Here is a 27283-nt window from a genome sequence, read left to right as displayed (position 1 = left end):
GGAGAAATAAAATTAATTTGGGGTTTACTTTGGAGAAATTAATTACCTGAAGAAAATCTAGATGGGAGAGAACAGGAAGACCTTCACTACTGCTTGCACATGGCTCCTAGCAGATTACATGTGAAATAATGTGCCAGCATGGGCAGTGGGAGAGGTGTTCCCATCCCTATAACATAAGGTTGGAAAACCTTGACCCTCCAGATGTTTTTGACCTACAGATCCCATCAGCTTTACCATGGACCCTGAAATGGGGAGGAGCAGCCCCTCTCAATGATCTAGAAAATTAGACCCCCTATGTAGTTGAGTCTCACTGGGAATTATCAAGGAGAAGTGTATTAAATGACCAAGCAGTAAAAAATATTAAGACAGCCATTGATGCTGAGTCCTCCCATGAATGATAAAGGCTGCTTACAATCTATCCTGTGCATACTCACTTGGGACTAAGCTGCAATGAACACATGGAGGGCACATAGTGCATTTAAGAGTGTTCATTGATAAAGAATGGGGAAATTTTGGCCTCCTCCTGTGAGTACTGACAAGTAAGCAAAATTAATGAACAATGTGCCTGCCAATGTTGAGCCTTTCCACTCTGAAAACAGTTCTGGGGGTTATTCCTTAACCAACATAGGTATTGGTGAAGAATTATGGGAGTTGTGGTCTGGAGGACCACAGTTATGGTATCCTGCTGCACTAGCCTATGTGACTGGGAATATGTTTGATGGCAACCATAGACACGTTCCTACTTCTGTCTCTATGTAGACCACTTGGCCCTCTTGGAAGAAGCTTGCTGACTTTTGTGTAATGAGACAGCACTGAAAACCACTGGGTTTGAGTTGTTTCAAAGCTTCCAAGCCTGGTCTTTGACTGTTGTTTGTTCATTCACATATACAAGTCACCTCTTGGGGGCAGTGATGAATCAACCCAGGAAATAGGCTGCCAAGCCTCCTGGAATGTTTGCATGTGCCATCCAATGTTTACAGACTTTTAGTCATGCTGGTCTTTTATCACAGAATGCCAAAATAATAGAGATGTAGCTTCACTACCAACACACACAGATACTACAGTGAAGAAATACAGGCACAGAGTTTGCTTAGAAATTTGTTTGAAAGCTACCCCTCCCCAAAAGCACATACTGTATCTAAAGTTAAGAAGTTTATGATACAAGTACTTTCACACTAACAAGACTGTGTTATGACCACTAATAGGAATCAAATATTCGCTATGAACTAGACATGGAAGGCACTATTTTACCACATGTCATTCTATGGAAATTATTTCTAAAAGAATGTATATAAAACAATGATAGATACAATTATAGATAGTGAATGACATATACACTGAAATGGCACCTACACAGTTCTATATAGCAAGAAAGGGAAGCCTCTTGTCTCCCCACTGACCCCGTTCATTTTTCTTTCGCATTTACTTACAATAAAACTAAGCAAATATAACACTTTTTTAAAAAGAGAGAGGGGAATCTGTCTTGAAGCATGGTCAGAGCAAGTGTTCTCCTTACACAGTGGAGTCTCTCCTGCCTTCTTCAAATTGCTGCAGCATTCAGTACTTCCTAAAAAGCTGATTTACACGAGATGAGGTAAACTCAGGAATACTGGAGAGGCTGCAGATGGAAGATTTAGTCTCAATTTTTACAAAAAAAGAAAAGACAAAATACCTTCTTACAATAATTTAGAACATGAAAGGAACAATGGCTAGGTTCCAAACCTGCACATGTGTTCACTGCAGTTATTTCTGTACAGAACAGATGTCTCATATGCATGAAGCCAATCATCTAGCTAGATTGACCATCAGGTCAAAGAAGTAGGTGGCTCATCTTCCTTAATACCATGGGAGTGTGGCAGAAATACTTGCATACGGATGTCTCAATAAGCAAGTGTCTTCAGCAATAATAGGGCTCTAATATGGTTCACAGATGAAAGTCAGTGCAAGTACAAAAATGCAGAGGGATATTTTACAAGCAAAAATGCCCAAAATAATAATTTCATTAATGGCATGCAGATTCTTCAAGATTCAGGCCTGCAAGAAAAAGATTCCCCTCCCCAAAATAAACTGGTTGCAGCGTTAAGCAATATAGTTCATAGTGGGCTACATAATCCCTATCCCTGCACTACTTTGATGACCAAACCTTGTATGAATCATTCATTCTAGGAGCATACATCCAAACTGTCATGGAAACTAAGGTCCAAAACACACTGCAGAGATAACCCACTTTCAGGCCGCTTTAACAGACCTGGCTCCATCCCACAGAATCCTGGAATTTGTAGATTCAAAACACACTGCAGAAATAATCCAGTCTGAGAACGCTTTAACAGACCTAGATCCATCTTACAGAATCCTGAGATTTATAGATTCAAAACACACTGCAGAAATAATCCAGTTTGAGGCAGCTTGAACTGCCCTGGCTCAGTGCTAGGGGATCCTGGGAATTGTAGTTTATTGTGGCATCACAGTTCTATGATAGATGTCTCACAAACACTACACTTCCCAGGATTTCTTAGCATTGAACCAGGGCAGCTAAAGCATAATCAAACTGGATTATTTCTGCAGTGTGTTTTGGACCTAATTTAAAGAGCATTTTAAATATGGAAGGGGATTAGATAAACTAACCTACTGGTGGCTACATGATGAATACATACTCCAAACAAGATTGGACAGTGGACAAAATAATGTGGTTTATACATTATACATTAGAGGACAGTACCATGGTGACTTGACTTGGAAGTACCATGACTTGGAAGAAAAGAAAACTTCACAAGGGAAAAAAGTGTAATGGGTACCTGACTATTATCAGGTTTCCTTGAATCCATAGTGATTGTAACTTCATTTTGTTAAGGATGAACATATTGCCACTCTACGTCATAGGTTTAGAAATGGGGAAAATGAGTGATTTTCATTTCCCTGACAAAGATTGCAATTGGTACATTTTGGAGTTTGGCCTTCATTGGTAAGCTGCCTTTGTTGGTGGAAGTGGAGACAGGGGACAATAGGATGGCTAAGTTACATGATTCACTTATTCAGTGCCCAGATGATCAGAATTATCAGCAGCATTCAGACCAATATTTCAGCCATAAATACAGGAAGATGTGGGGCATTGCTTTCCCCCCAATAACTGATCACCACCTGCATCTCACTGCACCACAGAGTTATCACCAAGGTTACCAAAGAGTTACAGTGAAGTTACAGGCATCTTCACTGCTTATGGGCCCATCTCCTCCTTTCAGAGGTTTGCATTTGAGAAACAGAAAAGTAGTAAATGTAAAGGATACACAACTTTGTAGCTCTGTCTGCTTTTCTCCAGCTGTTAATTTATATATTTACAGTACAAAAGAGGGAAGAAGAGTCTTGTCTGCTCCTGTGCTTTCCTAACAGATTGCAATTTCCAACAAGCTGGCAATTCATGCATTACCAAAGAAGAGAAAATGCATCCTCAACAAAGGGGACACAGATTTGCATAACAGTGGCTTATGATAATTGCAAATACCTATGAATATTGAAAATACAGAAATAAAATATGATATTTCAAATAGGAACACGATACATTACACCACAGTGTGAAAGATTATGGCCAGCCAGCCAACCTGTGTGCCTTGACAACAATGAAGATGGGTCCTTTGTATAGTTCTTAGGCCAGAATTGGACTGGGCACTCCTTGAAAAAGACGACACCTGCAAATTCCAACACTCTTTCAAAACAGATACTGTCTTAGTAAAGCCATATGGCCACTCAATTTTCCAACTCTGGTGTTTATCACATAGCTTTAAAAAGTGACTTACTGCTCCTGCATCCTGGTCCTGTTGCAAGACTTTTGCCTCCAAATCCGCCATCCGAGTACAGCCCAGCTGCAGCCTGTGTCCTTTTACACGCCTCGGCAGCCATTTTTCAAAGTCATAAAGCTCCTGTCTTTGAAAAATGGCCGCCGAAGTGCATTAAGGGACGTGGGCTGCAGCCGGGCTGTACTCAGCAAATTTGGAGACAAAAGCCATGCAATAGGACCAAAATACAGCCCAAATTAGAATTCAATTTGGAAGTGGTAAGTTGTTTTTTTAAAGCTGTGCAATAAGATATTTCACCATTCAAGGAAGAGTGGGATGTATACTCCAACAGAGAAGAGACAATGGTCTATGCAGGCATGGCTGAACACAAGCACAATTGTATTTTCCTCGATGGATGAGGCAGGGATATTTTGCCCACTCACTAACAACAACTCTCACTGAGCACAACTGGAAACACAGACTGGAATATAAAAAACCCACTTCCTTGTGCTTCACTGATCTCTATGCAAGAAACTGTTTTCTTCCTTTAAATATTATCTGGTTCATACTTTTGTTTCATTCTCTCTCACACATGCAAAGTTACTATGTACTTAATTTATAATCCATCCAAAGAACTACTCAGTCTCAGGTTTCAAATCATTGCAGTAAGGCACACACCCAACCTTCATCTTTGCCTAGTCAATACCATAATACAAGCTCTTAACCAATTAGTCTAAATCCAAATGCAATCTTCAAGACAAAGTCTCTTCCTCTTGGAAGTGGGCCTAATTTAAAAGAAACATTTACTGTAACAAAAGACAGCTGCATCTAGATGTTTATGTTCTCTCTCAACTGCCTAATTAGAGTGCTGCTGAATCCAGCATTCATTTAAAAGATTCTTGAAAATCATTTTCCAAAGGAAAAGCACCATTCTCTTTCACATGTCTCATACTTGTGGGACTGAGCAGGCTTTGGCTAGGGAGACTGAATGGCTAAATTGGTCTGCTCCCGTTAGGTGTTGCTTTTACTAATGCTGTTTCTATAGACTGGCATTTCTTTCTGACTGCATTGCTCTTCTATATTTTAATTACTCTATAGACCCATTTCATTTCTATATTAGATAGTAACTGCATTCTGTCCAGTTTATTCATTCATCTTTGCACCCACTCTTCCTTAATTTAAAACCTATATGCTTTTTCCCCAATACATATACTTAAGATATGCATCTTTCTGTATACAGATACATCTTTGTATACAATCTTTTGTAAAATACATACAGTATTTTTGTGTTCATGTTTTGAACACAAAGCCTGCATCACAAAATGTGGAAAAGTGCAGAATTAGAAAAATAACTTTGTTCTAATCTACAGATATTCCAAGAACTGGAAATTGGAATGGTTTGCTTTAAAATGTGAACAAAAGGGAACTTCCTAACATCCCTAGTCTTTGTCTGAGTTTTTGTCAAGCCACTTCAAGGGCTAACAGTTGCAGGCAGACCAAACATTGAAAGCAGAAATAAATATTCTAAACCATGCCTTTTGTTCTTTTTACAGCAGTTTCAACTGCAGGATTCCCCCCTCCTTTAAAAAAAAAATATTTTTTTTTGCTTCTCTGAATCAATAATTTTTTGTGGCTTCTTGTTCCTGCACTTCATAGACCAAAAACCACACATTAATTCTGCTTTCCCCTCACTGCCCTGGCACACTTTTAATATATTTTGCCCTTTGGCAGTACTCCCTTTCATCCTAGACTATTCACATAGTAGTAAAGTGGTTTGAGTACTGGACTATGACTCTGGAGACCAGGGTTCAAATCCCCATTCTACCATGGAAACCCACTGGGTGACTTTGGGCACATAACACTCTCTCAGCCTCAGATGAAGGCAAAAGCAACCCCCACTCCGAACAAATCTTGCCAGGAAAACCCGTCACCGTAAGTCAGAAATGACTTGAAGGAATACAACAACAACAGTGAATAAAACCAGAGTCTTCAGCAGCCCCTTTCACTGGAATTCTTTCTCCAGTACTGTAGTATGGTTTCTTGCTCTACACTGATAACCCTGAGCTTTGAAGGAGTGCCCATTTGCTGATCTGTATTCTGGGTTAAAAAAAAACAAAATCTCACTCCAGCTATATACAATCAAAATAACCATATAATATCAGGATTTCACTTAAAACACACACACACACACACACACACACACACACATGACACAGCAGATATGAGAAACAGCACTGAATATTCCAAGTGAGGTAAAGAGTGATTACATGTAAGTGTTATTGAAAGGACACAATGCACAGAACTATCAAGAATCCACAGTTAACTAGGAAAAACATTATTTTATTTTATTTTACAGGTTTTTCTTTGGTTCCCTGAGGGAGATGTAGGTTGACGGCCACAAGTCTGAAGAACTATTTTTATATTGTCAATTTGTTTTCCTCCTGTATTAATTTTAACACCCTTGCCTGATGATGAAGCCAGTGGAACACTGACAGCTTACAATATGTAAACTGTGTATTTGGTTGGTCCAATGAAGGTATCTCTGTGGATTTGAGATGTTGGCGGGTTACACACCGCCATGAAAGTACGGAGTCAGTCCGTACTAGGGGTAGGAAGGTGCGGTGCTTCCGCACCCCCCTAACCCTAGTACGGACTGAGTCCGTACAAAATGGCGGCTCCCCTTCCACATGGGGGCCGCCATGACAACGTCACGACCGCGCCACCTCTATACGGGGCGGCGCAGACGTGACGTCGTCGGTCCGCACCAGGGCGCTTAGTGTGCCCTTTCCGCGAACCAGGAAGGAGCTCCGTTCCGGAGCTCCTTCCTGGTTTGTGGCGCCGCTTTGCGTCGCTGGGCACAGCCTTCAGACGGCTGCACCCAGCGAAGCATGGGAGAAAGGGGCCAAGCGGATTCAATGTGGCTGAGGCCCCGATACACCAGGGAAAGGGGCGGGTACAGCCCGCCCCAAATGGGCGGTCTGTAACCCACAGTTATTGTACTTTATTGTACTTTACTATATGGTCAACACAGTTACCTCTGGATATATAATCAACATAGTTAGTGGTATTAAGTTACTTTTTGTGTTTCTGTAACAAGACTGGATTGGAGTTGCATTCCAAAAGTAATACAGGAAGGGGGAATGAGATTGATTGGGTGGGGGTTTCAATAAATAACCATTCCAGCCAATTTTCCTAGTTACATTTAAAGTGCATTGTTAGTCCATAAGGCATTGCCTTAGTCCATAAAAGTACTATCACCTTGACTAGGGAACCTGTCTGGAAAACAGACCACATTGAATGTATTTACCTGACCCTGAAGGCTAGGGACAGTCTGGGGATCCTATTGGGCTACCGTCCACCCCGTGGCCTAACAGACTATCTGGCCAAGCTGACACAGCTGGTCTCGGAGCTGTTGTTGGAGTCTCCCAGGCTTCTTGTGCTCGGGGACCTCAACATCCCCTTCGAGGCTGGCTCACAAGAACTAACAGGTGCAGCTCGGGAGTTCATGGCTTCCATGACGGCCATACGCCTCTCCCAATTAGTCTTGAGTCCGACACATTGTGCAGGTAATACGCTCGATGTGGTCTTTAGCATGGACCAGGAATGTCCGTGGGCAGAGGTCCTGGGGACCTCTGCTCTTTCATGGACGGACCATTTCCTAGTCAAGATGCGACTCAAGGCAACCACCCAACTCCCCCTTGGGGGTGGAGGACCTATTAGAATGGTCCGCTCTTGAAGGCAGATGGAACCCAAAAGGTTCCAAGAAGCCTTAGAGGGATTTATGGCTGGATCTGACGGCAATTCTGTTAATGCCCTGACAGATACCTGGGACAACAATCTTACCAGGGCTATAGACAGCATCACTCCCAAGCATCCTTTCCAGCCCACTCCTAACAGAAAAGCCTGGTATACGGAAGATCTTCGGGAAATAAAGCGGGTCGCGCAATGACTAGAGCGCTGCTGGCGGAGACATCAGTGCCTATCCGACAAGACACTCCATCAGAGACTTTTGAAGTGCTGTGGTGTGGCAATAAGTGCAGCAAAGAATTCTTTCTATGCTGCACGTATTGCGTCTGCAGAGTCTCATCCGGTAGAGCTGTTCAGGGTGGTGAGGTAGTTGACCCAGCTACCGCCCGCCCTGAACCCTATATTAGAACCAACAAAAGCCTGCTGTGACGACTTTAATAACTTCTTCGCAAAATGGCGGCGGCCTCTAGGAGGCCCGTTGCGGTGGCCGGGGCCCTGCTAGAGGGCTCTGGCGGCGGCAGCGGGCCTCTGGGAGGCCCGTTGCAGTGGTCGGGGCCCTCCAACAGGGCTCCAGCGGCGGCAGCGGGCCTCTAGGACTTTTTTGCCAGCCTCCCTTAATTATATTGTCACCTTAGGTTTTAGTTCCCGCAACAAGGTCTCTCCCTGAGTAAACAATATTTTTGTACTATAACAGTTACAACTATTTCCACCACAGAACACAAAGCTGAGAACCTCAGACTTCTCATGAATAGTTGAATATAAATGAGCATTGACTTTGGAGGTGAAATCCTAAGGAGTTTGAACAGATGCATACAATAAGGGGAATGAGCTCACCAAAATGATGGCATAAACTCAGCATCAAAATTTGGAGACTTTTAGTCTTCAGTGAAAAACCGATTTGTTCAGGGCACTTTTAATCTCTTCACTAGCCACTGCCAAGTACTTCATTTTTTGTAATATATCAGCTCAGATCAGACACTCCCTTGGCAAAGTTCATGCTGTTCAGGGACAATCCTTCAATATATTTGCTGCAGGTGTCAAAGAACTTACAGGGCATGCCCACAAATATTTGCACATCTTATAAAGCAATTCCTCCTCAAGTGTTAATAACCCATGCTATTTAATCATCTGTATATAAGATGACCATATTAATGAGCAACACCAAGATTAAAATTAACTTCCTCTACCACAGGTTTTAAAAGCAATGACCTGAATATGGGATGTATTTGTTGTATTTCCTGGTACACCCTTCCACTAGCAAGATCCTTCCTTACGCGTTCTCCAATTCATACCAGGTAAATTCTAGTATCAAAAGCAGATCCATTTAATGTGTTTTAGGCTACCTGGTTTTAAGTGATGTTTAATTAGTTAGTCATTTTTTTGCAAATTACAGATCCTTCAGAAAAGTTTTCTTCTTTTTTATTCAACTACATCAAGGAGCTTATTTTTAATCCAAATAATTTCAAGATTGTTGAGAACAGCTAAAATTCAGATAATGTTTAAAGCAGAAGTGGGCAACTTTGGGCCTCCAGATGTTAGATTCAATAATTCATAGCTTGAAAATATCCTCCCCCCCCAAAAAAAATCCAAAAAGCAAAACTTGATTTTACTTTTTTATATAAGGGACGCTGTATATATGGGATTTGAGCATCCACAGATTTTGGTATCCACAGGGGATTCTAGATCAAACCCCAACAGATACCAAGAGCCCAATGTATTAAACTTTCTTAATAAAATTCACATGTAAAAACGTCTTCACTTTAACCATGTTAGAAGAATGAAGTAGAATTCAATGAGGAAAGAAAGAAAGAAAGAAAGATTCTCTCTCATGGGCCTACAGATGTTGTCCCACACCATGCATGGCAACTCAAGAAAGGGAAAGTAGTGTATTTCCTCCTGCTGTATTTTGTTTAAGATTCTCAGAGAAGAATCTTAATTACTTGTTTCTTTCACCTGTATTGGAAGACTGGTGAGATTATTAACAAATGTCAATTTAGGAGTTTATCACATGGGGAAGATTGGAAGTTTAAATAGGGATTATCACATGAAAACTATGCATTCGTGATTAAGATTTTCATATAATGTCACCATTAAACTGCCATTATTCCAGGAATATTCTGGGCAAGTCAGGCAATAGCGATAAAGGTTTTCACACAACATCACAATGAAAAAAGATTAAAGTGTCATTTCCCCAGGGAATAACCAAGCAATAAACAGCAGCAAATCATTCACAGGAAGATCCCGTGAATGATTTGCTGCTGTTTATTGCCTAGTTAATCCCTGGATAATGACTTCTTTGTGTGAAAATCTTAATCACATTTTAATAGCAATTGTGTAGATTTCACATTTAAACTTACCATCTCCCCCATGTGATGAATTCCTTAGCTATTTAAGTATTATCCACCTAGCTCCAGCAGAGGTCACTACTACACAAATTGATCAAAAAAGTTTATATAGATAATTAGTTTAGACAGATAATTTCAAAATAAGCATGAATGTGAAATCACGATGTAATAGAATGAATTTCTGCAGCACAAGAAGGACAAAGTCATGCATGATACTTTGCCTTATTTTTGGTCAGTTTTTCCTCTTTGTAAGAACTTGGGATCTTAAAAGTCTAGAGAAAGGAAAAGAGTCAAAATTATCAGCAAAAGTGAATAACTGTGTCTGGAATACACTGGAGCAAGTCATGTTACCAGAGTACACCTGAACATAAAATCCTGTCTTGCTTGGTTGGAAATGCTGAATCTATCTTATCATATTACCATTCAGTCTCTTCTCCTCCTGTTTTCCAGGCTAAACAAACCCAAGTTTCTCATAGGATTTGCCTGCCAGAAATAGTGAATTAGAAACATGCATCATATCTGGCAACCAAGTCCTGTGAGAAATGTGGGGATGCTTAGCTTGGATGAGAAGAGCCCAAACAGTGATAGATCTCCTTACATATCTGTGAGGACTGTCCTGTAGATGATGGAGTGAGCTTGAAAACAAACCAATGAATTCAGATCAGAAGAAATGACATTCTGAGGAAATATTAGATTGAATTTTCTGGTGGTAAGCGCTGTTTGACAGTATAACAGCTTACCTTCAAAGGTGGGGGGCTCTCTTTCATTGGAGGCTTTTAAGAGAAGTGAGATGGCTACATCTCAAGAGAGATTTAGAAGTGGATTCCTGCATGTCAGGGGTTGGTACTAGACTTGGATGTTCTGGCCCTTCCAGCTCTGTGATCCTTTGGCTAGATCAGTGATTCCCGAAGTGGGTGGTACACATCCTCTGGGGGTGGTCGAAAGGTCCAGGAGGGCAATGAGGGAAAAAGGAGGTAGCAGGGGAGCAGTGAGGGAAAAGGGGGTGGCAAAGTACTGATGCACAAGAAAGACAAGGGGAACCAGTGGCCTTTAGGATCATGGTGAAGATGAGGGTTGTATGAAACTTCTTCTTTTCAGAGTCCCTTAATCAGCCTCACAGATCAGCCTCACTTACAGATCAGCCTCACTTCACATGGTGGTGTCTCTGACTCTTTGCCTGTCCATGCAAGCTCACTCTGTTCGCTGTGTCTTTCATTAGTAGTGGTGGTTGGGAAACTCTCATGAGGCTTGGCACAGGGAGCAGTGCTATTTTGGGACTGACTGCAGTAAGAGTTACAGCATATGGTGAGGTGAGGGGAGAAGTGGTGGCAAAAAGTAGCTTTCAAATTTGGGATCCTGCATAAGTTTTCTGAGCTTTTGCTGCTTCCAGGGTGACTGGGTGCAAGGGGAGCAGCTATTGATAAACTGGCTGAGGAGCAACTGAGAGGTTCTTGTCCACCCTGGCTTTTGCTGCAAGGCCAGCACAAGGAAGAAGCTTCTCAGTCACTGCTAAGCCAGCTGCTCTGTTGCTACTCCCAAGGTGACTAGGTGCAAAAGGAGCAGCACCAAGATTGGTTGTTTTCAATTTGCAGTAGACCTAATATCAAATGATAACATTGGGGGGGAGGGTGCTAGAGTTGTCACCCAAGAAGAAAGTGGGCAGTAGCCCCAAAAAGTTTGGGGACCATTGGCCTAGACAGCTGCATTGTGAAATCAGGTCTTTGTGTGCAGTCCTATGTGCTAGACTAGAAATGCAAATACCCATCAAATACACCAACAGATGTTCAGAACCATCAGTTCTGACACCACTGGCCATTTGTCTCTGGAAAAAAAGAAAAAAGAAAGGGCAGATTGAGGGTTGAATGAGTGCCTACCCCTTCTTCTTCCAGATAGGTAGGGAATGCTGTCTTGAGAATGCAAATGCAAATTTTGCTCATCAGAATTTTTGGCTTAAATTCAGTTGTTAGTTCCAACTGAAATAGGCCCAGTGAATCAATCCTGGGTAAGCCTACAATTATGGAAATTTTACTGATACAGTATATCTTCTACTAGCTGGTATTAGCAACTGGATTTAGGCCTATCAGTCAAGACCTGACAGTTTGGATTGGTAAGCCTTATACTTCTCTTTTCCAGCTTTAGATCAACATTGGTAAATATGGTGCAGCCTCTGAAATCAGGGTGCTTTATAAGTAAAATGACTACTATTTTGCACACTGAAATTTACATACTATAACAAATCTATATAGTTCAGCTCCATCTATGAATTCTTCTTGGTATTAGAACTCAGGGACTTTCCGAAAGCAGATCTGCAAAACATGCACAGGAGTAGAGCAAAAGGAAATCCCACTGTGGGGCAATCTGCCGGAGACCAGATGGAACCCTTGATTAAACATTTCATCCAAAAGTTGAAACCTATAGTAATACTAAACTTCTCAAATAAGCACTATTTTAAATATTACTTTTTCAGAAGACATACAGAATGCTAAATTTTTACACTGTTTTATCTGATATTTAAAAAGCCTGAAGGACACCCAGAAAGCTTTCGGAAAAACAACTAGCAATGTAACATTAACTGTTCAATGTGCAGTTATAGTCTGAGGAATACTTACAGGCCACATGATAATCATCCTTCTAGCAATGTCTGGATTAATGCTCCAGTAACTGAATGGAAGGAACGTAATGTAGAAAACCTCTTGACCCATTGCAGCTGATATCCTGAACAGGTAATAGTAGAAATAATTCTTGACAACATAGTCCTGCGACTTGTCCTAAGAGAGAAATATTTATGTGTTAGTAAACTTGTTAGAGTGCTAGCACAGCATAGTGGTTTGAGTGTTGGACCATGACTCTGGAGACCAGAGTTTGATTCCCCATTCAGCCCTGAAACCCACTGGGTGACCTGGGGAAACTCACACACTCTCAGCCTCAGAGGAAGGCAAGGCAAACCCATCCAAACAAATTCTGAAAAAACAAAACAAAAACCCATGATAGATTTGCCTTAAGGTTGCCATAAATAAGAAATTACTTAAAGACACACAACAACAAAAACAACAACAGTAAATTTGTTAAGAGATATCAAACAGTACGAGAATTCTGAGACAGCCAAAAACAAATTTAAAGATGTAGCAATGCTATTCTATTTCAGAGTGATGTACAATGGGCCCACTGTTTGGGTTTGATTCCACTCCCCACCCCACCACACCACACCCTGTGGATACCAAAATGTGTGGGTGGCAAGACCACATTAAATACAATGGCATAGTAAAATTGTGTCCCTTATATAAAAAGGTAAAATCAAGGTTTGCTTTTTGGAATATTTGGGAGGGGGATAATGTTTTCAAACTGTGGAGGGTTGACTCCATCGATACAGAATCCCTGGACACAGAGGGCCAATTGTAAATTGAATCATGGCTGCACTGCTCTGTGAATAAGGAGAGCCAACTGTATTAACCACACACAAATTGAAGGAAGAATATAGCAGTCTGTGTGTGGTAAAGTCCATAGGAATGCAAACTTTGTGGGTGTGGTGATGAGATGAGCTATGAATGGGTTTGGGTTAAAACTGGGAAGAAAAGCAGGCAATTCAAACACAAACCAGTCAAATACATGTATATAAATTATAACACAATTATTAGAGATGATAATATTTTCTTCCTTCTTCCAAACCTGTACATGCTCTGCTAACTTCGAGACTGGATTTCTGCAATGTACTCTACATGGGGCAACCCTTATACCAAACCCGGAAGCTTCAAATGGTGCAGAATATGGCAGCCAGGCTGGTCACTGGCGTTTCCAGGGCCAGCCATATAACACCGGTGCTGAAAGATCTCCATTGGCTGCCCATCCGCTTCCAGGCTCAATATAAGGCATTGGTGATTACCTATAAAGCCCTAAATGGCTTGGGCCCAGGATACCTAAAGGACCGCCTCTCCCCGTACATTCCGCCTCGCACCCTCAGAACGTCTGGGCAGCAACTCCTGAAGGTGCCTGGGGCTAGATTAGCCTCCATGACACGGAGGACATTTTCCACGGCTGCCCCAGCCCTTTGGAACACGCTGCCCACAGAGCTCCGCTCGTCTACCACCCTGGCCCAATTCAGGAAGGACCTAAAAACCTTCCTGTTCCAGCAGGCATTCCCCGAATAAAACCCTGTGGGCCTCCCTCCTCTTCCGTGGCCAAGAGGTTGGGCTATGGGGCTTTTTCCTGCTTTTTATTGTTCGTATTTTAATTGTTATATTGTTGAGCTGTTTTTAACCTGCTGTAAGCCGCCCTGATCGTGGGAAGGGCGGGATATAAATAAAATTTTTATTTATTATTATTATTATTAAACCAACAGTTTGCCCTGAGGCACTGCAATTACTAATTTTAACCCTCCATTCCTATCAAGGATATTATTTCATTGCAATACATATTACCACATATTTTATTTACAACACAAATTACCTTACACAAGTAAGGTGAAGCAAGCAAATGAGAGAAATGAAGACACTGTTGGGGCACAACTTCAACAATATTAAGCAGCTATGAACTGAACTGTAGACCAGACTAGAAAAGCAGGCTGGGCAACAAAACAATTAGCTAGGGCAACTCTTTTCATAAGTTTTTTTCCCCTTCTCTGGGATGGTACAGAGAACACAGAATCATTCCAGAGGGTTCACAGCTGCCTTCCTTCATTGTGTAGATTGTACCTCCCTCCACTCCAAGATTACTTGATGTTCCAGTCCCAAGTAAGATGGTACAAAACACTTAGCACCTCAAAGCCTAATTTTGTATGAATTAAAATAACAAGCATGCAAGACAACCAGAAAAGGACAGTAAGAATATTCCCTTGTAAGAAAGTTTCCTACATTCCTACAAGTGGGCATCCACTCAAAACTCACCCAAAGGTGGGCTAAAGACAGATCTGTGTGCTAAATACACAGGTTAGAGAGATCATTGCATCATCACCTTCTCCTAAAGAACCAAAGAGTTATAATGCATACATGCCACCACAAGTAACAATTATTTTTTTCTGATAGGTAGAAATTTGTATATTTATCAAGAAAAAAAAGCAAGGTAACTAACTATGCCGTAAGATGTAAAGTTTACAGAGGCCCGTTACAGACGGGCCTGAAAATACGGACTGGGTCCGTATTAGGGTTAGAAAGGGGTGTCACTTCCTGACGCTCCTAACCCTAGTACGGACCCAGTCCGTACAAAATGGTGGCGGCCGTTCGACACGGCCGCCGCCATTACGATGTCACGACTGTGCCGCCTCCAAACGAGGTGCAAGAAGGAGCTCCTTCTGGAGTTTGCATCGCTGGGCACAGCCTTTACATGCACCTGCTTGGCCCCTTTCTCCTCCTCCCCACCGTCGCTGGGTGTCCTTGGGGCTTGAAGCCCCAATGACACCCCTTTCCAGGCCGCGGGAAAGCGGCCTGCAAAGCGGCGGATCGGGGCCTCGGAGGCTGCCGGTCTGGCAGCTGAGGCCCCGATACAACTGGGAAAGGGGCGGGTGCAGGCTGCCCCAAATGAGCGGTCTGTAACCCGCCAGAGAAAAATAAGAGTGAGCAAAGTTAGGCCTTGAGCACCCTCCAGAGATTCTCCAAATGACCACGTTGTCTTCCCCATGTGGTTTCCTAGTTTGTTTGTTTTGTACAGTTTCTCCTTCTACTTTAAAAGGTTTAAATGCCTCATTTGAGGTTTAATTACTAGTAGAAATTCTTGTATTTTTGTCCGTATTCTTTATCTTTTGTGCCATTCTCTACTGGAATGTGGTCCATGATGATGCTGTTGTTGTTAACTGTTAACTCAGGGTGACTCTGTGGATGTGACATCTCCATGACCCCTGTCCTCTGCTCAGGTCCTGCAGGCTCAGGCCTGTTGCCTCTTTAACCATCTGGCATGTGGTCTTCCTCTCTTTTTACTGCTCTCTACCTTTCATAGCATTAATAATTCATGCCTCCCCATGATGTGGCCAAAGCACAGCAGTTTAAGTCATCCTGGCTTTTAGGGAGAGTTTGGGCTTGATCTATTCTAGAAACCATTTGTTTGTCTTTTTGGCTATCCAGGGTATCCTTAGCACTTTTCTCCAGCACCACATCTCAAATGAGTTTATGTTCTTTTAAACGACATTCTTCACTGTCCAGCACTGTCCAGCACTCATTGTCCAGTTTACACATTTGTACAAGTGATGGAGAATATGATGGCTTGGACGATTCTCATTTTGGTGTTGAGAGTTCTTTAATCTTTAGTTTTTTTCCAGTTTTACATAGCTGTCCTTCGCATTCCTAGTCTTCTTCTAATTTATTGACTGCAGTCCGTATTCTGATCAATACAGTGGGTCCTTGGTATCCACTGGGGTTTGGTTCCAGAATCTCCCATGGAAGCCAAAATCTGTGGATACTCAAGTCCCATTAAATACAATGGCATAGTAAAATGGTGCTCCTTATATAAAATGGCAAAATCAAGGTTTGCTTTTTGGAATTTATATCTTTTTAAAATGCTTTCAAACCATGGATGCTTGAATCCATGGATAAACAATCTGTGGATAGGAAGAACTGCATTTGATCAAAGATATGGGAACTTTCTGACTATTCCAATTTTCTCATTATCTAGGATGAATTCTTGTAGCTCCCCCATGATCATTATTTTTGTTTTCTTGATATTCAGCATCAAGCCTACTTTGGCACTTTCCTCCTTATCTTTCTTCAGTAATTGCTGCAGGTTTTTATTGGTTTCTGCTAGCAGTATTGTGTCATCTGTGTATCTTAGACTGTTAATGTTCCTTCCTCCAGTATTCATTCCTCCTGCCTCTGAGGGGATGTTCCCACTAGGGGAAACCCCGCGTTCTGAATTGAATCCAAGGAGTGGCGTTCATATTAGGATCCGATTTAAACCTAGAACGGTTCTAGAGCAACCCGCAATCGTCCCCACTACAAATCGAATCGTAGAGCGGGATAAAAATTTAAATCGAATTTTCCTCATTTAACACGTGTTAAAAAAACACTAGGGTCCAACCTACGTTTTTCCATTGATTCGAGTTAGGAACCGGAGTATTTAAATAGGAACGACAGCCTTTGAATCGGGTTGGATGGATGGGAGGAGCGGACTGCGGTGGGGGCTGTCCTTGGGGGAGTTGCCCTTTCTGTCCCCATCCGTCGTGGCTGTCGCCATTTTTTCTTCCCTCACCCCTTTGTTCGCTGTGGTCTTTCAATAAGAGATAAGGATTATTTTTATTTTTTATTTTAATGGTTTACAGGCGCTTAATCTCTTCAGCGCTTTAAGCGCCTGAAGTCCTGGCTGCTCAAGCGCCTGCATCTGCAAAGGACTACAAGGCTTCTCCCGGTGGATTGCAACCTCCCCTCTGTGTGGGGAGAGCCCATTTCTAACGGAGGAGAGGCAGGAAGGGAAGGCTCCTCTCAAAGAGGCATTCCCTGCCCGCTTGGGCTCTGATCTCGCCCAGGCAGGGAAGGGAAGGCTCCTCGCGAGGAGGCATCTGATCGCGCCCAGACAGGGAAGGGCTCTGATCAATTGGGGGGGGATAGAGCCTTTCTCCCTCTCTTTCTCAAACGGAATCTGCCTTCTCCTCCAACCCTGGAAAGAGAATCTTTGGGAAGAGTGCTCCCTCCCTGCTTTGCCAGAAGCCTCCCCCATTGATCTGTGGGCTCTGTGAAGAGATTCTCCCTGGCTGTCTTGGGAGACATGAAGAGGGGATGCTGTCATGCAAAACCTATCCCATAGTTCCTCTGGAAAGAGCTTGGGTTTCCTAAATTCGCTTTGCCAGAAGCCTCCCCCATTGATCTCTGGGCTCTCTGAAGGGATTCTGCCTGGCTGTCTTGGGAGACATGAAGAGGGGATGCTGCCATGCAAAACCTATCCCATAGTTCCTCTGGAAAGAGCTTGGGTTTCCTACTAAATTTGCTTTGCCAAAAGCCTCCCCCATTGATCTGTGGGCTCTCTGAAGGGATTCTGCCTGGCTGTCTTGGGAGACATGAAGAGGGGATGCTGTCATGCAAAACCTATCCCATAGTTCCTCTGGAAAGAGCTTGGGTTTCCTACTAAATTCGGAGGGAAAATGTATATAAGGCTGACAGCGCTTATGACGTTTGATCGTTTAAGCGCCTTGATTGGTTCATTTAAAAAAAAAACCGCCAAAAATACATCATTTCACAAACGGTCAATGAAATGGAAACGCTGACGAAAGTTAAATCGCTTCCAAATAATCCGGGTTAACGTTACGTCATTCTGACGTACTATTGATTGACAGCTCCAAATAAGGTATGGAAGAGAAGAATCGCTTTATTTAAACACCGATTTCATGCCAAGTAGGAACGCTTGCAGGTAAAAACTTCGATTTAAATAACCAGATGGGAACGAAGAATAACACGTTTCGGAATGCGAGATAACACCAGGGTTATTTTGAATCGGTTTTATTAAAAACGTTGTATTTTAAATCGTTTCAAATATTAAGTGGGAACACCCCCTGAGTCTAAGCCTCATCTGCTTATGAAATCATCTGCATACGGGTTTAATAAATAGGGTGATACAATGCAGTTCAACACCTTCATTGAAATTCAATTTGTCCCTTGGGCTGAAAAATGTTCCCCTCCCTTGCAGAATTTCTGGATCACCTTCATGAAAAATTACCTTATGATGACTAAGTAATTCACAATGCCATTGATGATTGTGTAAATGAGTCTTTAAAAATAATCTGAACCAGCACAAAATGCTGAAAGGGATTGTTTCAGTGGAAGAAAATGAGAAATTATACATCCTGTATTATTATGGTAAATTGTGCTTTATTATAACCTTTCTGCTTTATTAAGCCATAGACATTTCTGGATCTAAATTTCATGAAAGCCTTAATGATCTATTTCAATGATGGAGAACCTTTTAGAGACCAAGTGCCCAAACTGCAACCCAAAACTCACTTATTTATCACAAAGTGCCGCATCCCTCTGGATTTCCAGTGAAACTCTAGTGAAGTCTGTATTGGGACGATGGTGCGTGTGCCCACAGAGAAGGCTCTGAGAGCCACCTGTGGCACGTGTGCCATAGGTTCGCCACCACTGATCTATTCTTTCAAAGTCTCATTGTCAAGTGTTATCATATAAAAAACAAGTGAAAAGTGCTCTACTTTGTCAACACACCAATTATTATCAAGAATACACTGGGAGATGAGCCCATGGAACAGAACAAACTGCAGTCTTAGGCCACATGAGATGCACAGGGATCTTTTTCTGGGCCCTTGACACCTCCAAAATTCCTAAACTGGCCTTTTCCTGGGCAACAAAATAGGGGAATTGCTGACCCTGGAAGCCTCATAGTACAACTATTTACCTTTTAAGAAGATTTTAAGACCTCCTGGACTGTCTAAGATTATTTTTTAAGAACAAAAGGTGAAGATTCTTAGAATCATAGAGTTGAAAGAGACCACAAGGGCCATCCAATCCAACCCCCTGCCAAATAGGAACACCAATCAAAGCACCCCCCAACAGATGGCCATCCAGCCTCTGTTTAAAAACCTCCAAAGAAGGGGACTCCACCACACTCTGAGGCAGCATATTCAGCCAGTTTGGATTTGGGGGCTTATTTTTTGTTAGTCTATGTGGCCACTGGATTATCCTAGGGTATAAAAGTTGTCCCTGGACCTGCACACTATTCCTGCTGTAGAAGCATGTTATGTGGAACAGCTGAATGATATTCCTGAATGCAAGAATTAAGAACAGGCAGAGTTTATGCCCATTGGCTTCCAGTATGCTATCCAACTTGTTTTTGAACATATGCATGCTTCAGAACTAGCCACAATGCATGATTCCTACCCATCTGTCTGCCTGCTTAGCATATGGCATGGTCTTAGCAGGAAAAATGTAGGATACATAAGCCAGGAGCATGCTTTCTGTATTTCCAAACGCTAGGAACTGAACACCAACTCAGCAGAGCTTGGTAAAATATTACACTACTAGTAGAAAGGAAGAACAAAACGAATTTTTAAAAAATGTTTGTCAGCACATTCTCCTTTCAAGGAAGTTAATAAATGCAACACATTAAAACAAAATTAATGGACATGAAGCTTAAAGTTCTACTGACTAAAGCAGTGGTAGGTCCTTTGTGGTTCTCCAGATGTAGCTCTCCTAGGTACTACATCTGCTAAGCAGCATTGGTAATGGTAGATGGGAAGGCACTCCCTCCAAGTCTAGTGAAGTTTCCTTCTTTGGAGGTTTTTAAACAGAGGCTGGGTGGCCATCTGTCGGGGGTGCTTTGATTCTGTGTTCCTGCATAGCAGGGGGTTGGACTGGATGGCCCTTGTGATCTCTTCCAGCTCTATGATTCTATGAGAAGTAGCTTGTCAAGCAGAAACATCCTCCCATAGCTTTCTTTCTGAATATGTTGCTTATTCTTTAGTTGCAGATACCTTTTTTTCCAGAAGGAAACAAACTAGATTTTGCAGGGCTCTTACAGAGGAAAACAAATAGTAAGATTGTTAGTGAAGAGCAGGAAATGCAGAAATAAACAAGAACTGAGTTTGGTCAGATGAATGAGTATGAACACATATCTGGTGGCCAGGTTTTCAGAGCCACAGAGCGTTCTCAGTGCTACCCTCTTGCCAACACCAGGGAAGAACCAAAGAAGCAAGTGGGAAGGCTCTATGAGGCCTAGCCACCAACTAGGAAGCCTAAAGGAGCCTTTACTTGGCCCAGGCAATGGATAACTGATAGAGGGTGTGTGGGGAAAGGGTGTGGGGGATATTTCTTTCCAAGTTTATTATGTCAGTTGAAATATTTATTTAATTTATATCCCACATGTCTCCTAACACAGGATCCAAGGTGGTATACAAGAATATATATTCTTGGCAAGTTAACCATACAGTCCCAAATAATTCAATTAGCCACACAACTAAAAATAAACAGTATACATAGTATGTATTGAGTGCTAACTTGGATTTGACTTTTTGTTTCATATTCCACTTTGTTCCTTCAGCAGCATTTCTTGCTGACTGAAGGCTCTAGAACTCTAAGCGCTATCAACTACAGCAGGGGTAGGCAACATGCGGCCCGGCAAGGCCTTGGGACTGGCCCCAGCCCGGTCCTGCCGCCGATTGCTGCCAGGGCCTTTGGCCTCTCGCGCACAGGGGCAAGGGGGCAATTGTCTATAGATGCCTCAGAAACATGCATTTATATTAACATTTTTTTAAAAATCAGCAATTTTTTTTGCATGTCCTCCACTTTTTTAAAAAAAGTGTCCACCATTTGAAAATGTTGTCCTACATTTGTCCCGGTTTATTTATTTATTTAAATTTTTAAAAAATTATTTAGTTATTTATTTTTTGGCTTCGGCCCCCCAGTTGTCTGAGGGACAGCAACCCGGCCCCCGGCTCAAAAAGATTGCCTACCCCTGAACTACAGTGTGCTTTTCAAAACACTTTTGAGGTTGAGCCAGTTCAAAGAATTATGGGCACATTCTGAGATGGTGCTGAAAGGTCCTGGCCCAGTTTCATAGAACAATACCAGAAATCTTCATTTTTAAAAAACTAAACACTAAAACAAATTCAGCAGCATATTAAAAGACTGGCCCTAGATGAATCTTCTTCAAGCAGGGGATAAGTAGTAAACAATTCAATACAATGCAGTGAAATTATATAGGTTTTGAATTTAATAGGCAATACAAAGACAAACAGTATGGTAGTTCTAGACATAAACAGACACACAGTTTCTCACATTAGAAGAGACAAAAAGAAGGATTAGATAGGAGAGGATTGTGAAGAAAAAGATGGCGGATCAATAAAAGAAGTCCAAACATCTTTACTAGGCCAGCCCAAAAGGCACAAAGTCTTTTAGCACATGCTTTTGATACTTGTTTTTCCTCACCAGACAAAGACTTTTTAAAAAAAGCACAAGGGTATAAGAAAGGGGGGAGAACAGTGAAAATGCTACTGTAACACAGTATGGATAGTATGGAGGAAAAGTTAATTGAGTACCCGATTAGATTTATCAAGCCATACCCAGGATGCTCCTGAGCAAATCTGGAACAACAAAGGCAATAAAATGGGAACGATAAAACTTGCTTCTCCTTGTAAAAAGAGAAAGAAGAAAACCTTTGCAAACTCATATGGATCTAGGAGGGAAGGATTACGGAAGACACCAAACTTCAGTCATAGAAGAGAACAAGATGGACAGAAATTAAACCAGAAGTTGTAGCAAAGTAGAAAATAGGCAAAGATGAGATCAATAAGAGAATGGGAAGTCTGAATAAGAAGGGGAATTATAATCTGAAATTGTCCAAAAGGTTTGGAGATGGTGCTGTATACTTCATTGATATATCCTTGCTTACTAACTTTTTACCATTTAAGACAAAGGCTGGGGAGAACAGAAATTAAGTATATCAGATTACTAGCTCAAACTCCACCTGTGTGATATAAGTTTCAGAAATAACATACTTTCTCCTGTCTTCCCTCTCCCTTCTAGTATTATACAAGAAACACACTGAAATCTGAGTAGTGGTGTCCATCCAGTAGCACATCTACTGAAAGTGACTTAACCCTTCTGAACCAGACACAGATCTGGGAAACAGCAAAAAATGTCATTACCACCCAGTGGATTCCCCCAGGGGCACTGCTTAATGTATGTACATTGTTTGCTCTCCTGTCAGCTCTCTGGCATACTATTTGCCAATAGTCCTACTGTGCTAATGTTAAGGCTTATAAATGTCTGCAAATGCACACAGAAGGAGAGAATATTAGAAAATATAACAGATGGCTGATTTAAGACAGGTTGATTTAAGCCAAGGGTGCATCTGCACTGAATAAATAATGCATTTTGACACCCCTATAACTGCCAGAGCTTCATCCTAGAGAATCCTGGGATTTGTAGTATTGTGAGGCATCAGCACTCTTTGGCAGAGAAGGCTAAAGACCTTGTAAAACTACAAATCCCAGAATTCTATAGGATAAAGCTACAGCATTTAAAGTGGTATCAAATATTTTGACAGTGTAGATCAGGGGTAGGCAACCTTTTTGAGCTGGGGGCCGGGTTGCTGTCCCTCAGACAACTGGGGGGTCGAAGCCAAAAAATAAATAATTAAATAAGTTTTTTTAAAAAAAAAATTAAATAAATAAATAAACCGGGACAAATGTAGGACAACATTTTCAAATGGTGGACACTTTTTTTAAAAAAAGTGGAGGGCACGCAAAAATATTTGCTGATTTTTAAATTTTTTTAAATATAAATGCATGTTTCTGAGGTGTCTATAAACAATTGCCCCCTTGCCTCTGCGCGCGAGAGGCCAAAGGCCCTGGAGGCAATCTGTGGCAGGACCGGGCTGGGGCCGGTCCCAAGGCCTTGCCGGGCCACATCCAGCTCGCGGGCCGCAGGTTGCCTACCCCTGGTGTAGATGCACCCTCAGTCTTTGCCTACAAACAGGCCTTGAAAAGTTTGAAATCTTTCTTGTAGCAAGGAAAAACGTGTTAAAATTGTTTGTTCTTGCCTACAAGAAAAAAAATTCACAAAGATTTACATCACTCTAAAAGAGCAAGCCAATCACCTTATTAAATTTCCATGGAGTGTAATTATTCTAAGGGCTTATCTACATTGGCTCTATACCCAAAATTCCCCCCAGGCTGGCTTTGTTATGTCACTTTATGCAGCCCCAGAACCCCAAATTGAATCTGGACTGTTTACACCTGCAACCCACATTTGCTTAACTCACCTTTTGCTGTGGGTTTTCTTGTTAAGGGTTAAAAGCCAACTAACATGAAATGTTTAAATGTGTGGTGACCATGAGCCATCAGCACCCGGAGGACGAAGCTGATGAGCTACAGCTGCTAATCATAGCAACAAGGTCATTCTACTGCCTGGTGTGCAGGAAGCCTGAAGATGAACATGTGTCTGTTTAGACAAGGGGACGGTTTTCTGGGTGGGACAGGAAGAGGCTGAGTTTGTAGGACCACATGGTATTGTGTTTATATAAACTCAGGGACTTCTGGTAATTGTTGTGGTTTTTTGAGAGAAGAGTGGATTGTGAGTTCTGTATAGTAAAAGTCGCGTTGATTATTTGGTTTGCACTTTGTAAATAAAGATAAGCACTTTCGGGAGCTTGGCTTGTCTGGTTGTTAATCAGCAGAAGCCTGGCAGTGTGAGCTGAACAGTTCCCGGTGACCTGCATTCCATCATTTCTGGAAGACATCTTTCTGCTGTTATCTTCGCTTAGGGCTGTGAACACGCTTCAAAGATTTGTCAAATACTCTGCTATACTGGCAATAACCATTTTGACAATGGTTATTGCCAGCAGTTGTTGACATTTCTTGTCTGTTTGCAGTCTGTCCTCACTTAACTGCCTGCCACCATTGCTGTGGGCACATCACTCCGAGGTCAGAATGATGCATCCAGCATTGTCAGTATGGCCGGGCACGTTGTTCTGGCCTCAGAACAATGTGCTTAGAGCATGCAGGGGAGGCAGGCAGCTCGGAACCATACATGTGAAGGCAGTGTCCTCACTACGAGCTATGATTCTGCCCCCCAGAAACCTTTTTAGGGACCCTCCTGAAAAATACAGGCTTCTGAGTGTGTATGTGTACATAATTGGCTAGGGAAATTTTAACTTTTTCTTTGGACCAGCCCTAACATTACACAGAGTAAGGAAATCATCTTAAGCAGGTGATGATAAAGGAGCATGACATGTCAACAAAGAAAGGTCACTTGGCCTGTTCTGTAACCCCTAAAGTAGCCTAATGCCAATATTTTGCCACCTTCTCACTTTTTGCACTTGGAATTGGGAAGACCCATTTTTCCCTTTGCCTCCTGTAGCAAAATTTCTTGGGCCACCCCTTCTTAAAATGTCTGTCCAGACTCATGAAAAAGACCAGAAAGCCCAGATTTTGTTTCTGTTTTTCTAATTTTATTTTGGAGATCCATACACATTTTGTTTATGCCAGAATATTTTCTGTCACCTTTCAGTATGATTAGAGACTTTTTATACCAGCTCCTCAAGCCAAATTATTTTAACAGAGTATAAAATTGGAAAGTACAGGAACAAAATCTGGGATTTTTCAATCAGTCTGGATAGACAGACTAGTTAACTTATTCCAAGAGAAACCAATATTTTCATGTTGATATGTTTAAAATGAGGTACATTTGGGTGTTTGGCTGAAGTGACAAAAAGGTGTTCATTTTACAGTGGCAGGCAAAGGAACAGATCTTCCACCTTTTCAACTTGTATATTCAATACTAGATATGAGAATGACTTGCATTCTCAGATTCTTCACTATTTCTCACTAAATGTTATCCTTAATGCTGCTCCACATTAACTGTCTCTCCCTTACTGCTGCCTTTGTGTCATTTCTGACTTTGTGTCATTTCCGACCTATTACTGGGCTTTCTTGGCAAGATTTCTTCAGAGGGGTTTTGCCATGGCCTTCCTCTGAGGCAGAGAGAGTGTGATTTGCCCAGGTCACCCAGTGGGTTTCAATGGCCAAGGGTGGATTTGAACCCTGGCCTCCAGAGTTGTATCTCAACCCTCTAACCCAGTGGTCCCCAAATTGTGTCCTTTAAGAGATTTTGGGATTCAGCTCCCAGAAGCCTCAGCCAGGGATTCAGGGAGGTCAAGTCCAAATTCCCTTTAAAGAGCACAATTTGGGGATCACTGCAACCTATGCTGGCTCTCAACCTCACTTGTGTGTGTGTGTGTGTGTGTGATATGTCTTCAAATCATTTCTGACTCATGGTGACTCTATCATAGCGTCGAAGGCTTTCATGGCCGGCATCCATAGTTTTTTTGTGGGTTTTTCGGGCTATGTGGCCATGTTCTAGAAGAGTTTCTTCCTGACGTTTTGCCAGCATCTGTGGCTGGCATCTTCAGAGAAATGCCAGATGCTGGCAAAACGCCAGGAATAAACTCTTCTAGAACATGGTCACATTGCCCGGAAAACCCACAAAAAAAATCTATCATAGGGTTTTCTTGGCAAGATTTGTTCCACTGCTATCCTCTGAGGCTGAGAGAGTGTGACTTGTCCAAGATCACCCAATGGATTTCATGGCGGACCTGGGAACCAAGCCCTTGTCTCCACAGTCCTAGTTCAGCACTCAAAACTATGACGCTCTAACCAAAGATGATCATTTCTTTTTAATGACAGGCCATGCATACATATACTCTGTGTGTGTGTGTGTGTGTGTGTGTGTATATATATATATATATATATTATTTTCACATGGCAAGTCATGCACAAATCGCCCCTTCCAAGCACTCCTTTTACTGTCATCCCCCCCAAAAAATTCTGGTTATTGTTAATAATTGTTAGTTATTTAATTATTTAATTTATTAATGATAGTTTTAATAATTGATCATTTAATTGTATTTTCTTATTATTGATGGGAGGGTTAGAGAGGTGTAGGGTTATAATGTTTTTATGATATTGTATTGATATTGCATTTTATTGTAAGCCATTTCAATCATTCGGAGGAGCGGGATATAAATAGATATTGTTACTCTTATTTTAACAACCTAATAACCCATTTTGCTTCGACTCCTTCCTTTTCCAAGTGAAGTCCCATCTTCTTCCCTGACGCTGCAGGGCCTGAGGCTCAATGGAGGCTGCACAGTGTAGGCGCCACCTTCCATTTGCTATCAATGGAAGCAAAGGGGGTTTTCACTGCATCCACACTGGAGAAATGACCCGGTTTGGCACCGCTTTAACTCTTTTAACTCAAGGCTATGGAATTCTGGGAGCTGGGGGTTTGTTGTGTGGGGCCCAGAGCGCAAAACCTGACCTAGAAAAGCTCAGGATAGGGGTTTCCTTAGGGTCCGGAGCAAGACAACAACAACAACAACAACAACAAGGGGCGGAGTGGAGGCCTGAGTCTGAGAGAGAGCGTGGCTTGCCCCAGATCCCTCCCAGGGCAGTCCCAGCTCCAGGGGTCCCTGGGCCTCCTTACCTGCCTCTTCCGGCCGTGGCTGGCGCTGCCATTGCAAGGCGAAGCCGGGGGTCCTCCATTGGCCAAAGGCCCCTCCTTCCCTCCCTCCTCCTCGGCCGGGAAGAGCCCGCAGAGCCGCTGGAAGCGAGCCACCAGGCGGGAGTCCATGAGGCTGCGGAGCAGGCAGGCCGACATCCTGGCAATGGGCCCAGGAGGGAGGAAAGGCCAGGGCCAGGGCCATGCGGGGCAGCCAGGCGGAGCTCCCGCCGACAGGTGCAGCCGGAGGAAGCGCCACCTCTCCCCTCCCGCGGCGGCGGCAGGTGGGTCCCTCTCCTTCCTTCCCCTCCCTCCGGCCCTCGCTGCTTACAGGCCGGCACTGCACCAGCCACTCGCTCCCAAGCCACCGCTTCACTAAGCAGCCATGAGTGCCTACACACATGGCCTGCATCCACACTGGGCAGTGACCCGGTTTGGGAGTGCCCTGGCTCAAGGCTATGGAATTCTGGGAGTTGGAGTTTGTTGTGGGCCGAGAGCG

The 27283-nt window shown here is 42.6% G+C and overlaps 1 protein-coding gene across 1 annotated transcript in view; it reads right to left on the bottom strand.

Annotated features, from left to right (window-relative positions):
* The window catches only part of SGPP2 (sphingosine-1-phosphate phosphatase 2), a 102619-nt gene that overhangs the window by 19207 nt on the left and 56129 nt on the right, over nt 1-27283 (bottom strand). The window contains 1 exon segment of the mRNA XM_042457040.1: nt 12472-12630. Within this exon segment, the coding sequence (XP_042312974.1) occupies nt 12472-12630 (159 nt within the window).

The sequence above is a fragment of the Sceloporus undulatus genome, chromosome 3 (assembly GCF_019175285.1).
Source record: "Sceloporus undulatus isolate JIND9_A2432 ecotype Alabama chromosome 3, SceUnd_v1.1, whole genome shotgun sequence".
NCBI classification, from domain to species: domain Eukaryota; kingdom Metazoa; phylum Chordata; class Lepidosauria; order Squamata; family Phrynosomatidae; genus Sceloporus; species Sceloporus undulatus.
The sequence above is the reverse complement of the archived record's forward strand: the minus strand, read 5'-3'. Positions and strand labels throughout refer to the sequence as shown.